We start from the raw sequence: 17242 nt of genomic DNA, 5'->3' as shown, positions 1-17242 counted from the left end.
TTGGTCTTATGTTGGCTTCTCTTTTTCTGTTCATATTTTATAAGCCTTTGTTCACTAATTCCTAAGGATTAAGCTTCAAAGAAAGGCACTTCTCCCATTCTCAGAGTTGCTAGTTCTTGTATTCCTAAGACTTATTAGCTCATATTGCCACTGCCCCAACTTCTGATACTCCCCTAGTCTCTTTTAGCGTGGGCCATCATCTTCGGCAAAGGATGATAAATATTCGCTGTTCCTGCCTTCCATTCTGTCCTTTCATTTGCTATGGGACCACCAGAATTAAATTTTTAAAAATTCAGTTACATTGCTCTTATTTGAAATTCTTTAATGGTACACCTTAACTGCCTGTAATATCAAGTCCTTATTACAATGTATAGGCTTCTTCATTTGTTTGTTCTCTCAAACAACTTCTACCACATTTCCTGAATGAGTTACCTAAACAGGATTACTTAAAACTTTGATCCCTCTATTTAGTTTATGGCTGACCCCCTCATGTAGAGTAAAGTTTTCCTGAGCCCTTCTTTTTATGATGTTTATCATAAACATCAGGAAAACATTCTGACAGTTTTTAGGGTATTCATCACCTTGAGCAGTTATCATTCTTCTTTCAAAGCCCAGCTCCAACATGACCAACAAAGCCCTAATAACTGATCACTGCTTTCCCTGTGATCCTACGGCATTACGCACACTCCTTTAAGAGGAGCTATTCTTTTCATACTCTACTTGGTTTACATGTCTCTTCTCTGCTTAGAGCACCTGTTCTTGAGTGCAGAACTGATGTTTGTATTCTTAACATGGTACCTGATACAAGCAAATACTCAGTAAAAAAAAGTGTACCAATGAGCGCTAGGCTTGAGTTAAATGGTGGAAAAATTAGTACAGTATATACTTCCCTTCGTACATCCTTAGATTTCAGAGTGATGGCATGTGCCTCAGTTTCCCATCTTGTTCTACTTCCTTATGTCATATGCTTTCTGTGTAATTTCACAGAGAATTCTACTTGTGGGCAAGTGGCATTGAAATACTTAACTAATGAATAAAGATTTTTATTTCAAGTGATTTTAATTAAAGAGTTATAGACAATTTCTTGCATATATAAACTCATCAGGGCTGGGCATGGAGGCCCATGCCTGTAATCCCAGCACTTTGGGAGGCCGAGGTGGGCAGATCACCTGAGGTCAGGAGTTTGAGACCAGCCTGACCAACATGGAGAAATCCCGTCTCTACTAAAAATACAAAATTAGACAGGCGAGGTGGTGCATGCCTGTAATTCCAGCTACTTGGGAGGCTGAGGCAGAAGAATTGTTTGAATCTGGGAGGCAAAGGTTGCGGTGAGCCACGATTGTGCCATTGCACTCCAGCCTGGGCAACAAGAGCGAAACTCCGTCTTCAAAAAAAAAAAAAGAAAGAAAGAAAAAGTCATCAGTAAAACAATAATCTCATCTGGGCTGGGCGCGGTGGCTCACGCCTGTAATTCCAGCACTTCGGGAGGCCAAGGCAGGAGGATCACAAGGCCAGGAATTCGAGACCAGACTGGCCAAGATAGTGAAACCCCATCTCTACTAAAAATACAAAAATCAGCTGGGCATGGTGGCGCGTGCCTGTAATCCCAGCTATTTGGGAGGCTGAGGCAAGAGAACTGCTTGAACCCAGGAGGCAGAGGTTGCAGTGAGCCCAGATTGCACCACTGCACTCCAGCCTGGGCAACAGAGCAAGACTCATCTTAAAAAAAAAAAAAAAAGGCTGGGCAAGTTGGCTCATGCCTATAAGCCCAGCATTTTGTGAAGCCAAGGTGGGCGGTTCACTTGAGGTCAGGAGCTTGACACCAGCCTGGCTAACATGGGGAAACCCCATCTCTACTAAAAATACAAAAATTGGCTGGGCATGGTGGCACGCAACTGTAATCCCAACTACTTGGGAGGCTGAGGCAGAATTGCTTAAACCCAGGAGCAGGAGGTTGCAGTGAGCCGAGATCACATCACTGCACTCCAGCTTGGGCGACGAAATGACTCTGTCTCAAAAAACAAACAAACAAAACACTCACTGAATACAGGTAAGACGTTAAGCTGATGTGTGTTTTTCCTTTGCTAAAATATCAAGAATAAATACATCTCTATGCATCACATACTAAAATAACTAGATACATTTTCCTCAGAGGAGAATCACACATATTTAATAAAGATGGGAAGAATGGACTGAAAAGATAAAAGAGTAGAAATTTGACCTGTCTTGACAGAACAGGTCATACTTTGAGCCTCCACCTCAAGATTACCATTGTAGGTGGCCTGTAATTAAAATGATGACCATTAAGGTCTGAATGACAACTCTTGCAAATTTCAGCTACTGATAACCTCAAACTTAGAAAATAATCTTTATGCAATTTTCCAACACTGTCTTCTTTGTGGAAAGTGAAATTGTCCCCCAAGGGAGTTTACTTAACGTCTCTTAGTTCAGCTTCCTTATCTAGAAAATGAGAAACAAGTCATCTTCTGGGTATCTTGAGGATTCCAGGAAATCATGCATGTAAAGTGAATATGAGGAAAATATCAACATTAGAGATAGCCCAAGGTCATCAGCCCATTAAAACAAAATCCAAGTTTTATTAAGTATCCTGTTTCATTCAAATGTAATAAGTATACCTGTTCTAAAATCCGTCAGAGGAAGAAGCGCCTCTACTTTCTTATTAACCCTCTGCAGTGCTTCATCAAGGCTCTCGGATTCTGATTCCCTGCCGACTCCACTATCATCTGTGTCACTATGCTGGTTACAAGTTTCTATAGAATCAAGGCAAATATACACCTAAGTGGGGAGAATGAAAGGAAAACTTTCAGATTCTGGAATTTCAAGAATTCACATATGTGGACAAAATTACTGTGGCAGACGGCCTCTAGCGATGCTCCCAGAGACGCCTACACCTCCTGATATTCACCTCCTATTTCTTCCCACATCCTACCACACTTATCTTGTGATCAAGAGAACATGATTAGGCCGGGCGTGGAGGCTCATGCCTATAATCCCAGCACTTTGGAAGGCTGAGGTGGGAGGATCGCTTGAGTTCATGAGTTCAAGACCAGCCTGAGCAACACAGTAAGACCTCATCTCCACTAAAAATCAAAAAAATTAGGCTGGGCACGGTGGCTCACACTTGTAATCCCAGCACTTTGGAGGCTGAGGCAGGGTGAATCATGAGGTCAGGAGATGGAGACCATCCTGGCTAACACAGTGAAACCTCGTCTCTACTAAAAATACAAAAACAAAAATTAGCCGCACGTGGTGGCAGCCACCTGTAGTCCCAACTACTCTGGAGGCTGAGGTGGGAGAATGGTGTGAACCCGGGAGGTGGAGCTTGCAGTGAGCTGAGATCACACCACTGCACTCCAGCCTGGGCGACAGAGCGACACTCCGTCTCAAAAAAAAAAAAAAAAAAAAAAAAAAATTAGCTGGGCATGGTAGTACATACCTGTAGGCCCAGCTGCTCGGGAGCCTGAGGCAGGAGGAATGCTTGAGCCTGGGAAATTAAGGCTTCAGTGAGCTATGCTTATGTCACTGCACTCTCCAGCCTGGATGACAAAACGTGACCCCTATCTCAAAAAACAAACAAACAAACAAAAAACCACAACTGCAGTGACAGTGTGTGACTCCTGAGACTGGCTTATAAGGACATGTAGCTTCTGTCTTGGTAGAACTCTGCCAGGGATTTCATGCTCCAGGAAGCCATAGCCATGCTGCAAGCGGACAACCAGAGAGGCCACGGGCAGGAAACAGAGCCTTCCAGGTGGTGCCATACGAGTGAGTCTTTTCGAAAGTGGTTTCTGCAGCCCCTGCCAACATCATGATTGCAACCTCCTGAGAGCCTGAGCTAGAATGCTTAACTCAGCAGCTCCCAGATTCCTGACCCTCACGTGTGTTTGTATTAAGCTGCTAAGTTTAGGGGTAAACTGTGATGCAGCAATAAATAAGCAAAATTACCAAAACCAGCAATAGTTGTTTAGCAACTATACAGAGCATAACATGCTACTTACTCTGCTCTCTGATGAAATTAGAAAGCAAATCCTTCCCCTGCCTGTGAGAGAATGGCTTACTGTGTAAAAGGCTGAAGGAGCTGCTGAAGCTACTTATTTCTTCCTCTCTGTTAGCCAAGGACATGTAATTTAACTTTCAGTGCCTTTATTCACGCATTCAATCAATATTAACCGGGTGCCTAGTATTTATCAGGCACTATTCTAGGCTCTGGGGATACCTCAATGAACAACATGGAGCTATACCCTAAGGGGAGGCAGACAAACATAGTAAGTGGAACACGATGTCAGCCAGGTGGTTAAGTAGAAGAGTTCAGTGCAGGAAGAGGAAGGGAAGCGAGATGTTTAAGATTTCATAGGTAGAAACGGTTCCACCTTAAAAATCTAAATATCGGATATAAGCATAACATTGAATAAAGCAGCACAACACCGGGAACCCAGTAGATTCTTAAAAAACACTTGCCTTAAATATTAACAAATATCTAAAGAGGATATTATAGGGTGGGGCAAACTAGAGGCCACGAATTTGCAACATTTGAAATCAGGAAGATAGAGAAGTGAAGAGTCACTTCTAGTGTTTAAGACCAAGAAAGTTTGTTATGTTGTTAATCACCAACTAATCATTTAGATCACATACTTCATTAGGTGAGACAATGTGCTTAACTTGAACAGCATAGAGTTCTCCTGGGGAAGGCAGAGATGAAGACAAATACGGTGGTAAAAGAGGAGTGTCTGTTTCAGCCGAAAGCAATTCCTAAAACACCACAGAAAAATTCAAATTTCAGAATAAGGACAAAAATCTATTACATTATAAAAATTCATGATGGTGCCAATTTACTTTTCAATTAGCAGAAAGCAAGCTCTCTTAAATACTGAATACCATAAAATGATTTTGTTACAGTAGGACCAAAATGTGATGATAATCAAAGATCTTTAGTATTCTTTTGTCCTCTAATTTTAAAAAGTGTTTTGTGCAAAAAAATGCATGAATGTTTATTGATGTACATATTATCTACACATATACATAGAATTCTAGAATAATAGTCAATAGTAACTGCCACTAATGAGGGCTGGGGTGTTTGAGGTGCAGAATGAGGAACAGATCCTTTTTCCTTTTATACATTTTTGCAGTATTTAAGAATAAGTACTTCCTAATAAAAACTAAAATAATACATGAAATGCTAAGAGAAAATTTAAGTTAAAATCATCAAAAAGGTGTGCTTTCTCTTAAGCCCTATGAAAGCAAAGGAATACTATACAGTTACATGATTCCCAGGAAGATCACGGCACCTAGTAATTGTTAAAAGCAAATGTGTATAAAAATGTGGTACATGTTTTTCTGCAAATACAAGCAATATCTTTATAAAACGTTCTTATTCTTCAAGAATATGCTAATTATCTTAAGTAAAAACCATCATATTCAAATTTGTAGGTTAATTTATTACTATTTAACATTTCAAACTGGTAGACAAAACAAAAAAAAAGTTTGAACCTAGGAAAATTCATCAAAAAGTGATCAGCCACTGTTGAAATTTGCTGAACTTAAGTAAGTAATAGGCAATTTACAATAAGGTTATGTTATTTTCATAAATTACAAAGGTTTACGTACTAAAACTCTTCCTGCACCAAAAAGTCCAAGTGACAAAAGAAAAAAAAACAGATAAATTGGACTTCATCAAAATTAAAAACTGTGGAGAAATAGGAACACTTTTACACTGTTGGTGGGACTGTAAACTAGTTCAACCATTGTGGAAGTCAGTGTGGCGATTCCTCAGGGATCTAGAACTAGAAATACCATTTGACCCAGCCATCCCATTACTGGGTATATACCCAAAGGACTATAAATCATGCTGCTATAAAGACACATGCACACGTATGTTTATTGCGGCACTATTCACAATAGCAAAGAGTTGGAACCAACCCAAATGTCCAACAACGATAGACTGGATTAAGAAAATGTGGCACATATACACCATGGAATACTATGCAGCCATAAAAAATGATGAGTTCATGTCCTTTGTAGGGACATGGATGAAACTGGAAAACATCATTCTCAGTAAACTATCACAAGGACAAAAAACCAAACACCGCATGTTCTCACTCATAGGTGGGAATTGAACAATGAGAACTCATGGACACAGGAAGGGGAACATCACACTCCGGGGACTGTTGTGGGGTTGGGGGAGGGGGGAGGGACAGCATTAGGAGATATACCTAATGCTAAATGACGAGTTAATGGGTGCAGGAAATCAACATGGCACATGGATACATATGTAACAAACCTGCACATTGTGCACATGTACCCTAAAACCTAAAGTATAATAAAAAAAAAAAAATTAAAAACTTTGGTACTTAAAAGGACACTATCAAAAAAGTGAAAAGAAAGCTGGGTGTGGTGGTCCATGCCTTTAGTTCCAACTACTCTGCAAAAACCCAAGAGGGCTGCTTGAGCCCCGGAGTTCAAGACCAGCCTGGGCAATATAGCGAGACGCTCTCAAATCCATTAATGTGAAAAGACAACCCACAGAATAAAAGAAAATATTTGCAATCATATATTTGATAAGGTACTTGCATGCATAAAGAACTGTTATAGCTCAACAATAAAAAGATAAATAACTCAAATAAAAATGGGGAGTAGATTTGAAGGGATTTCTCAAAAAAAAAAAAAAAAAATATATATATATATATATATATATCCAATAGGCACGTGAAAAGATGCTCAACAATACTAATCACCAGGACAAGCATATCAAGTCTACAGTGATATGCCACTTCATGCCTATCCTAAAATGGCTAGAAAAACAGATTACAAGTAGTAATCTGGTGAGGAGGTGGAAAAAATGGGGTCCTTGCACACACACTACTGGCATACATGTAAAATGATGCTGCCACTTTGAGAAACAGTCTTGGAGATCTTTAGAATGTTAAACATAGTTACCATAGACTCAGTAATTCCACTACTAGGTGTATACTCTAAAGAAGGGAAAACATATGTCTACATAAAAACTTGTACCTGATCAGACAGCAGCATTATTTGCAATCACCGTAAGGTGGAAACAACCCATGTGTCTATCAACAGATGAATGGGTAAACAAAATATATCCATACAATGGAATTTTATTCAGCAACAAAAAGAAGTGAAGCACTGATATATACAACATGTATGAACCTTGAAAATGTTATGCTAAGTGAAAAGCCAGCGACAAAGGACCACATAGTGTATGATTCCATTTATATGACATGTATAGGATAAGCAAATCCACAGGGACAGAAGTGGCTGTCATGAAGCTAGGGAAGGAAGAATGCAGAATGACTGCTGCTGGTACAGGGCTTCTTTTGGGGGTGATGAAATGTTCTGGAAATAGATAGTGGTGATGGTTACAAAACAGTGAACAATATTAAACAACACTGAACTGTATATTCAATAGGTAAATTCTATGATATATAAATAACTCAATAAAACTGTTATAAAAGAGAGCTTTCTGTCCTGTATCAGATCCTTTGTATTAATGAAGTGTCCAAAGTTTCCAAAATACTTGGATTGTTACTTACGTCAAACCTTATTTTCCATTGTTCCTCTTCATACTTTTTATCATGATCTGATCTTGGTTTCTGAAATAATATGGTATTGAGTAAAATCAGCTTTAGCTATATTGTTTTAAGGTACTTTCCATATTTCATCCCCACAAAAACTGGGTGCATTTCCTTGTTGGTATTCATTTATTTATTTCAGATCAATTACAGGAAAATCTAATGTTCTGAATAATCTCACCATGAGTTTTCAACAACAAGAAACCTCAAATGTATGTTAACACATGTCAAAGCTAATTCATTTATTATAAGAGTGGGAGCTCTTACCTTGCCCTTTAAAATGTTCACAGTGAATAGTACAACTAGAACAGAAAGACTAAGTAATCTTTATAAAACCTGTTTAATAACAGACGTAACTTCTTTTACACACACACACACCCCCCCACTCACCCACAACAACCACACCTCTGCTTTAAAGAAAAAGCTGGCAGGGAGGATTACAGGTACAAAGTTATACAGCACCATTTCTATTTGAGAGAATAAAGTAGTTTTCTTTATCCATAGAACAATGTTTGGTTGTGTACTATCACCAAAATGAATATTAAAAAGTCTAACAAGTAGACTGCAACTCTAGAAATAAAAATATCTTGTGATATAAAATATAATGATGCATAATCTATTCCTATAAAAGATTTATAGCAGCTTGAAATGTGAAACCATATCTTGTAACAGGCTATATTTTTAAAGTACTAAACCACAGAAGCACCAGGCAAGGAATGAGCCACTTATGGAAGCTAAGCTTAAAATGTGACTCTGGGTTTCCCGTGAGAAGGCAAATGAGAGAAATTTTGTAATACACGGCTTTTGTGTCAAGTAAAAGGAAAACATATTTTATCTGGAGCAAGAGCCCTCTGCTGGTACTGAATTGTATAAAGATTTTAGAATGTGCATACCTACATTCAAACAACACTGAATAGCATGGGCATCGCACTAGGTTTGAAGGTACAGAAACATTAATTGAATCTTAATGTAATTAAAGTCTTTTACAGGACATTTATAATGCATGTCAGCCTATTTATCTTTCTCAGCAAAAATGTGTAAATCCTCTAGATTTTCTTAATAGATCAGATATGTAGAATCATATTTAAGACATAGTGTAAGACAAAATGTGACATTTTAACTAGACTTTTCTACACTTTAGATTTTTATAGAAAAATAGTTCACTTACTTCTTTCAACATCTCCTCAGTATGTTCAGAAGTACAGTATTTATAGTATGCCATAAAATAAGAAAGTGACATTCCATCAAAATAGAGGTGAATAGACAATTTCTCCCATGGATTTTTAGGTAATTCCTATTTAAAGTTCAATAAATATAATTATAAAAATAAACTCCACTTGATGACATTTTTATAGTCAGTAAATATCAAAATTAGCTTCTGAGAATCCTAGTATTAACTAGACAGTTTGGCTAGTGACTCATTTCATAGAATTCTCTTCCTGGTATTTTGACACGCTATAAGGGAGTAATTCTACTACTTTGGTTTATGTAATATACACTCTCAAGTTCATAGTTTTCTAGTTATTTACCACAAAATAACTAGTTATATATAATTCCAATTCCCAAATACATCACCTTTAGATGACACTAATAAATTATACTACGTAGAAAGAGAAAGAAAAGGTTATGTTCAGAGGTGAAGAAATAAAGTTTCATTTAAAAATCCAAAATTGGTGGGACTCGAAACAGTCTAAAAGCAGGAATCATGGTAACTTTAAAACTCTGAATAAAGTTCACTTAGTTATTGTGTACTGAATGTGTCCCTAACTGATAAGCTGACCCACAGCAGTTCTCTTCATTTCCACTGATCCCACCTTTGTCCAAACTCACTGCTCCTCACTGTTTTACTGCTCCTCACTGAATTACTGTTGCTGCCTCCCAGCAGATCTTGTCCTATCTCTTCTTACCATTCACTCTTCTGCCAGTGCAGTCCCCTCCCTCAGCACTCTTCTCCCTGCACCCGAGTGGTCTGTCCTCTAACCATTTTAAGGTGTTGACTCATGTTACCTTTGTAGTGACGTCTTCCCAGACGCATGTTTAAAGTGGAACCTCCTCCCTGGCCATGCCATTCCTATCAGCCTCTCTCTTACCTAATCTAATATTCCTCATAGTTTATTTTCTCTTTCCCACCACTGAAATGGAAGCTCTAGAAAGGCAGGGATTTCTTACTGCTCAGCCCCCAGCAGTAAGTGTTTCCGGGCCTAGAGCAGAGGCTAGCACCTAAGAGGCCCTTGGTCAGCATCTCCCTTTGTGTACAAGGCAGAGGAGTGAGTCTGGGCAAGGCCTGCTGTCAGCTGGGTTGTGTGGCATGCACGTTCATGGTCTCTGAGACATCTGGCAGCCTTTGCTATACCACAAGCTGTTCTTCTGTGTCAATTAAGCAAAGAAGCAATGAAAGCTGTCTGGACAAACTAAAAATTTCAATCTCTACCATATTTCAGTGATTTGCCATGGAGACTACGTAACTAGGGAGGGACTCTTAGTACTAACAAAAGCCACTTCCTTATGTAAGTGAGTGTGTGCCTCCTTTAGGTTTTTATCACTCTATCATCATCCTTTAATATAGAAATACTTTACTTACCATATATCTTCCCACTTGGGCCCTGCAAACATAGCAGCTGCAGGTTGATCTTACCACCTCACTGCTCAGAAACCTCCACTCAGGCTCTCCCTACCAACCCCACCAACTGGCCCCTACCTCTCCTGAATGTTATTCACTACCACTACTCCTCGCAAAACCTCCACTATTCAAGTCAAACATTTCCCTAAAATGTCTCTCTGTACCTTTGTGCATTTCATTTCCCCAGTCAGGAGAACATTACAAGGGCTACCTCGATTCTCACCATCTCTAAATTCCTATTACATTTGCTCTTTTTACCAGTCACTTAGCTCTTGGCATGTTACTTTGTGGTGCAAATGTTTTAGGTTTTTGCCTTGTTTCACTAACCAGATAAGGGCTTTGAGGACACAGATCATGATAGACTCCCTGAATTACCTGGACCTGAGACAGTACTGAGTGTTCAGCACCATCTTGGAAACTGCTACATATAATTATAAACATGTCCAAAAATTTAATACTGCTCCGTGTAACAAAACAAGCTGTTAATAAAGAATCTTTCAAATGAGTGACTTTAATGGTTATGAAAGTTCTCAGGAACTTGTTCAAAATCAGGCTTATTTAAAGCAAGCCTAGGAACCAAACTGGTAGTTTCTTTTGGCTAACAAGCAATTCACATAAGAAGGTATATACCATTGCTTATCAACAAAAATATCCCTCAAATTATGTTAATTATATTTGATGGCAAATAATTTATACCAACTATATATACTTTAAATTACCATAATGTGAATGTCCACCTCTCTCTTTGAAAGCAGTTGTTGAAGAACTTCTATTGCATCTGGTTGCCAGACATTCCCAACCTATTTGAGATTAATAAACTCAGATTCTTTTTTGCTTTCATAAAATCAGAGCAGGAAGCAAATTAAGATACACAAAAGTAGCCATAAACAAATAATATCAGACAGTAGTATAAAATACACAAGCAGTTCTCAGAGAATATCACAGGTACATGATAAAAATAATCTTTAAAAATGAATAATTTGAGTACTCATTTTACGCTTTAAAAATATAAACCTGTTCGGCCAGGCGCAGTGGCTCACGCTTGTAATCCCGGCACTTTGGGAGGCCGAGGCGGGCGGATCACGAGGTCAGGAGATCGAGACCATCCTGGCTAACATGGTGAAACCCCGTCTCTAGTAAAAATAAAAAAAAAAAAATAGCCGGGCGTGGTGGCGGGCGCCTGTAGTCCCAGTTACTCGGAGAGGCTGAGGCAGGAGAATGGCATGAACCCGGGAGGCGGAGCTTGCAGTGAGCCAAGATTGCGCCACTGCACTCCAGCCTGGGCGACAGCGAGACTCCGTCTCAAAAAAAAAATAAATAAATAAATAAATAAATAAACCTGTTCAGCCAGACGTGAGAAAACACACACACACACCCTACATTTAAAAACATTACATTTAAGACTTTTTATTTATTTTATTTATTTATTTACTTATTTATTTATTTATTTTGAGACGGAGTCTTGCTCTGTTACCCAGACTAGAGTGCAGTGGCACAATCTCGGCCCACTGCAAGTTCCGCCTCCTGGGTTCACGCCATTCTCCTGCCTCAGCCTCCCGAGTAGCTGGGACTACAGGCACCCGCCACCATGCCCTGCTAATTTTTTATATTTTTAGTAGAGACGGGGTTTCACCATATCAGCCAGGATGGTCTTGATCTGCTGACCTCGTGATCCACCCACCTCGGCCTCCCAAAGTGCTGGGATTACAGGCGTGAGCCACCGCACCCAGCCAAGACTTTTTAAAAAAGCCCAATATGCCAATGCAGTGCTTGTACAAGGCCTGCAATATGTATTCATTAAGGAACAGTGATTGTTACGTTTTTATGCGTTGAGAGGTTCACATGGTGAGGAAGTGAGGCTTCCTGCCAAAGCAATGTGAGTCAACCATCTGAAGTGGACCCTCTGTCCCCAGTTGATCCTTCAGGTGACTACACTTATGGTGGACATCTTGACGGCAGTATCACAAGGGACCATGATATGGTTTGGCTGTGTCCCCACCCAAATCTTATCTCGAATTGTAATCCCCATGTGTTGAGAGAGGAACCAGGTGGGAGGTTACTGGGTCATGGGGCAGTTTCTCCCATGCTGATTGTGAGTTCTCACAAGGGCTGATGGTTTTGAAAGTGTTTGGCAGTTCCCCTTCAATCTCTTTTTCTCCTGCAACCTTGTGAGGAAGGTATGTGCTTCTCCTTCACCTTCCACCACAACTGTAAGTTTCCTAATGCCTCTTCAACCATGGAGAACTGTGAGTCGATTAACCCTCTTTTCTTCATAAATTACCCAGTCTTAGGTAGTATCTTTATAGCAGTGTGAAAATGGACTAATACAGACCCCTTGTCAAAACAACCCAGCTAAGCCACTCCTAATCCCTGAACCACAGAAACTGTATGAGATAATGAAAGTTTACTGTTGTTTTAGACCACTAAGTCTCAGCTTAATTTGTTATGCAGCAAGACAGAGTAAGATACTCTTTTATCTGATCTCCAGCTTCAAGTTTGTTGTAATTTCATTTGATAAAGAAATAAACTTTTGCAATCTTATATCTTCCCACTTATGAGCATCTCTTCATTTATTCAGATGTTTTACAGCCTTGAGTATAATTTTGTAACTGTCTTCATAAAGGCTGTTTAGCTGTCTTAGTAACTTATGTGTTGGTGTTTTATTACTTTTTTGTTGCAACTGAAATTTCATTTTACATTCTAAATATTTCTAAAAAATTATTAATAAAAACTAATGTTTAAAATTAATCATTCCGCAAATTATTATGTACTCACAGGTGTGGTATTATGGAGCTGACAAGGAATACAAAACTGGGGTATATCAGGATACAGCAAAATAGGGTAAAGATGGCACTGCGGAATCTTTTCAGTGAATCCATGATCTAAATATTGTACCTGAAACAGGACAAATAACAATTTATAGTTAAAATTTATTATTAAAAGCTAGGGGACAAAACGAATTTCCTGTTATTTGAAAAAAAAAAGAAAAAAGACAGGCCGGGCTTGGTGGCTCATGCCTATAATCCCAGCACTTTGGGAGGCAGAGATGGGTGGATTGTTTGAGCCCAGGAGTTTGAGACCAGCCTTGGGAGCACGGCAAGACCCCATCTCTAACAAAAATATAAAAATTAGTTGGCTGTGGTGGTATGCGCCTGTAGTACCGGCTACTCAGGATGCTGAGGTGGGAGGACTGCCTAAGCCCGGGAGGTCAAGGCTGCAATGAGCTGTGACTGTGCCACTGCACTCCAAGCCTGGTGACAGAGGAAGAACTTGTTTCAAAAAAAAAAGACATCTGAAAAGTTTAAAATCTGGATTTCAAAAATTTCCAGGAAAAAAAGCAATACTGTATTTATTCCCTCATCCGATAGTGTATCAAACCTCATTGTAAAAAGGTTTTCTTACACTTAACCCATCAGATATTTTTTTTGAAAAAAACTGGGTTTTATTGGATTTACAAATTCCTCAAGAGCGATCCCTTTTTGAAATGCTTTAATTTTGATAATTCAATTTCTAAACTGTCTTAATAAGGAATGCCAATAAATTATTTCTTCTATCCCAACATAATGAAATGAACATATCACTGTTTAATTGGATTTGCTTGGCAACTACCATTAAGAAATAAAATAGAATTAAATAAAAAATGTCTGAATACCTCACAGATAATTAGGATATGGTTCCACGAGACGTTTATTTCTTAATGTGAATCACAGGATAAACTTTGAAAGATACCAGGTTAAGAAATGAAAAATCCATTGTGTATACTAAAAATGTAAAGTGACCACATGAAAAAAATAAAAGGTGATGATTAAACTATCAAAGTTCTTTTAAGTAAGTCAAAATAAACAGGTATTTGGACAGCATGAGAATTTCTATAAAAGTTCACCATCTTATTTGATTCTACACATGTAAAGTTCATGAAGTATGATAACCTGATGAACACTGAATTTCATTTTACCTTTGTAAAGAAAAAAGGTCAGGGGTTATCTGAGCAACTTGAATGTATGTTTAGGTGAATGTATGTCACTTTGCACATACATTCAAGTTGCTCAGATAACCCCTATAACTATCCAGATGTTTTAAGTACTCACCCCAAATTTGAAACTATTTTACTTCTATGAAAACCATTAAAAATTTGTAGTTCAATAGAAAAAGCGTAAGACTTAGAATCAGAAGTTTAGCAATCAGATGCTTGGATATTAACTCTAGCATTACTACCCAGTGACCCTGGCAGGTCACTGAACCTAAATTTCAATTTTCTTATTAGTAAAATGGGAATAATAATCTATGTCTAGGATAATTGTAAACAAATTATAAAATATAAATGCATATATGTGAAGGAAGCTAAAAAATCTGAAGTGCTATGTAATCATTAGTTATCATCATCAAACAGAAAATAAACTCCTGTCCAGGTGGAAACAAAAGACTTTTTCATGTAAGTTTTTCTCCCCTCACCCCTAATTAAAACTAAAGTTTTCAAGTGCTGAATATATGATGAAGTACTTCATCAATTTCATTGCTTTACTTAGTAAATACAATGTATTAGAGGTATTTTCATCTATATTTTATATATATATATATATATATATATATATATTTCAAAGGATGTAGCTATTTTTGAAGATTTTGAATGAAACCTGAGTGTTAGTTACCTCATTATTCTGGAAAGGTAAATTAGTCGTTATCCTGAAAAACTAATAGGGCCATAAACAAATTTGCTAGCGAGATATTTAACACACTGGAAAACATACTGTTTTACTTAACACTATGTGTGGAAACAGGGCTACCAATTACAACTAAGTGGTCTATCCATTAACCAATAATCAAATCCGTACTTTTTGCTTATTCAGGTTACTAAATATATTTGCAAATAAAACGAAAAGTTATTACAAATAAAAGTATAATATAACCGATCTTCCTACACAATTTTCATCAAAAGATGTTTTAATCCAACTTTCTTGTGTTCAAATGCACAAGACGATTTAATGCTATAGCATTTAGCTTTAGAATAGTCACAAAAGAATATCAGACTCACTCTGACGGCGCCACCTACAACCTCCATCACCTTGCCGCGATACCACAGAGTATCGGATCCTCTTATTGCACATGCTTCTCCTTTTTTCCAGAAATAAGGCTCCAAAAGACCAAGGCATTTTAAATTACTTTGAATTTCATTTGTCATTTTTGTTAGCTCAAATTCTGAAAAAAAGTAGTAAAGATAGAAAGTATTAAGGAAAATTCCCTATCATTTGTCAATTTAATAACTCCATCTCTTCAGCAGTATAATTAAAAACCCGTCCCCAAAACAGAACTTTCGTAAAAATCTGTGTGTTTTAAAACATATTAGTAATAGCATATAAACAATATTATGATCTTTGATTATATTTTGAAAGTACAAACATCATAAGGAGCTCTGAACACATAGCAGCTAGCCTAATATGAAAGTACTACCTATTCAAAATAGGGCCAGTTTGACAGCCCTAAGTAAAACAGAACACAGGTCATATACTACTTGATGCTTAGATACAGTATGATGATGGGAATATAAGTTAAAATTTCAATTTTGCTTTTATTGCTAATTGGCCCATTATTTCCACAGTATATATATATATATATATCCATAACTGATATCATAGAAGGCAAGCTCTGGAGTCAGTTACCATCCCCATCTTACTGCTTTAGTTGTGTGATCTTGGGTAGTTCCCTTACCTCCAATAAGCCTCAGTTTATCCTTCCGTAATACCACCACCTATTCTGGGTGTAACAGCATCTTCTGGGAATAACAGTACCTGTCAGTATCATCAAGTGCTGCAGGAGGATTAAATGTAAAGCATCCAGCACACTGCCTGGCAGATAACAGGCTACTAGTTTGAACAATGACTAAATTATACATGTCAAGCAAAGTTTCTGGGTTAAGTATTATTACTACAGGTCTCAAATGTTATTTTTTCTAGAACAGCCAATTGTACCGATTTCATTCTGTCTTTCAAATTAAAAAATATATTTAGGAGATCAACAAACGAGAGAAAAATTTCAAATTCATAGCTACCATACCCTTATCCATAGGTACTAATTACGAGCTAATGACACTAAGCCCTACGAGTGCTAGAGGTATCGACTATTCTGATGGGCCCAGGTTACAGTCAGGAAGCACTTGCAGCATTTGCACATAAGACTAAAGATCTCATGAGGGACCTGAATATTCTCAAAGGTTCCTAAAGCTCCAGTTATTTGTTATGATTTCTTTTCTCATTCTCAAGAAATATAAACTTCTGTATTTATTTTATTTTTAGAAAATGAGACAGGGTCTTACTCTGTTGCCCAGGCTGGAGTTCAGTGGCATGAACACAGCTCACTACAGCCTTGACCTCCTGGGCTCAAGCAATCCTCCTGCCTCAGTTTCCTGAATAGCTGAGACCCAGGCATGCACCACCATGCCCAACTAATTTTTGCATGTTTTGTAGCGATGGGGTCTCACCATGTTGCCCAGCCTGGTCGCGAACTCCTGGGCTTAAGCAATCTTCCTGCCTTGACCTAAAGTGCTGAGATTACAGGCGTGAGCCACCGCACCCAGCCTGTATTCTTTTTTCATAGAGAGCCTCCAAACTTGTGTAAGTGACAGGTCTTACAAACTTGGAAACCCTCCACCCACACCCCCAGCATCTTAGTCCCAAGGTGAGGAAAATAAGGGAGACACAATGGTGGAAAGCAGGTTAATTTATGCTAGTCCTGATCTAAGAGTCATTTTAGCAGCCTATAGAAGCTGGTTTCATGTTGTTCTCTTCCATGCTGGGAGAGTGCTGAGGATGTCTACATAATCACTGGTGGCCTCTGTAAGTTCTAAATTCTGCCAACCACATGTGTCATTGCCACTCTCAGGTGTACAAAAAATGGGGCTCCAGGATTTTTATATTCTCAAGGATCCCAAGGTTTACAGATGCACAAAAATATTGAAATCATGGAGGAAAGAGTAAAATCCTGAGTGGCAGCCCTCATGTATCATGATGCTAAAAACCCA

The 17242-nt window shown here is 38.3% G+C and overlaps 1 protein-coding gene across 11 annotated transcripts in view; it reads right to left on the bottom strand.

Annotated features, from left to right (window-relative positions):
• The window catches only part of RNF17 (ring finger protein 17), a 139293-nt gene that overhangs the window by 14400 nt on the left and 107651 nt on the right, over window positions 1–17242 (bottom strand). For 10 of the 11 annotated variants that reach the window (XR_004030130.1, XR_004030131.1, XM_030813222.1 and 7 more), the window contains 7 exons: window positions 15260–15423; window positions 13003–13122; window positions 10947–11027; window positions 8776–8901; window positions 7569–7628; window positions 4654–4770; window positions 2637–2796 (listed from right to left, as the gene is read on the bottom strand). Coding sequence is in view for 9 of the 11 variants with exons in the window: in XM_030813222.1 (XP_030669082.1) it covers window positions 2637–2796; window positions 4654–4770; window positions 7569–7628; window positions 8776–8901; window positions 10947–11027; window positions 13003–13122; window positions 15260–15423 (828 nt within the window). In the remaining 2 variants the exon portion in view is untranslated. The remainder of the gene's footprint in view (window positions 1–2636; window positions 2797–4653; window positions 4771–7568; window positions 7629–8775; window positions 8902–10946; window positions 11028–13002; window positions 13123–15259; window positions 15424–17242) is intronic. The other variant, XM_030813225.1, reaches the window with a different exon arrangement.

Source organism: Nomascus leucogenys, chromosome 5 (genome assembly GCF_006542625.1).
Source record: "Nomascus leucogenys isolate Asia chromosome 5, Asia_NLE_v1, whole genome shotgun sequence".
In the NCBI taxonomy this organism is placed as follows: domain Eukaryota; kingdom Metazoa; phylum Chordata; class Mammalia; order Primates; family Hylobatidae; genus Nomascus; species Nomascus leucogenys.
The sequence above is the reverse complement of the archived record's forward strand: the minus strand, read 5'-3'. Positions and strand labels throughout refer to the sequence as shown.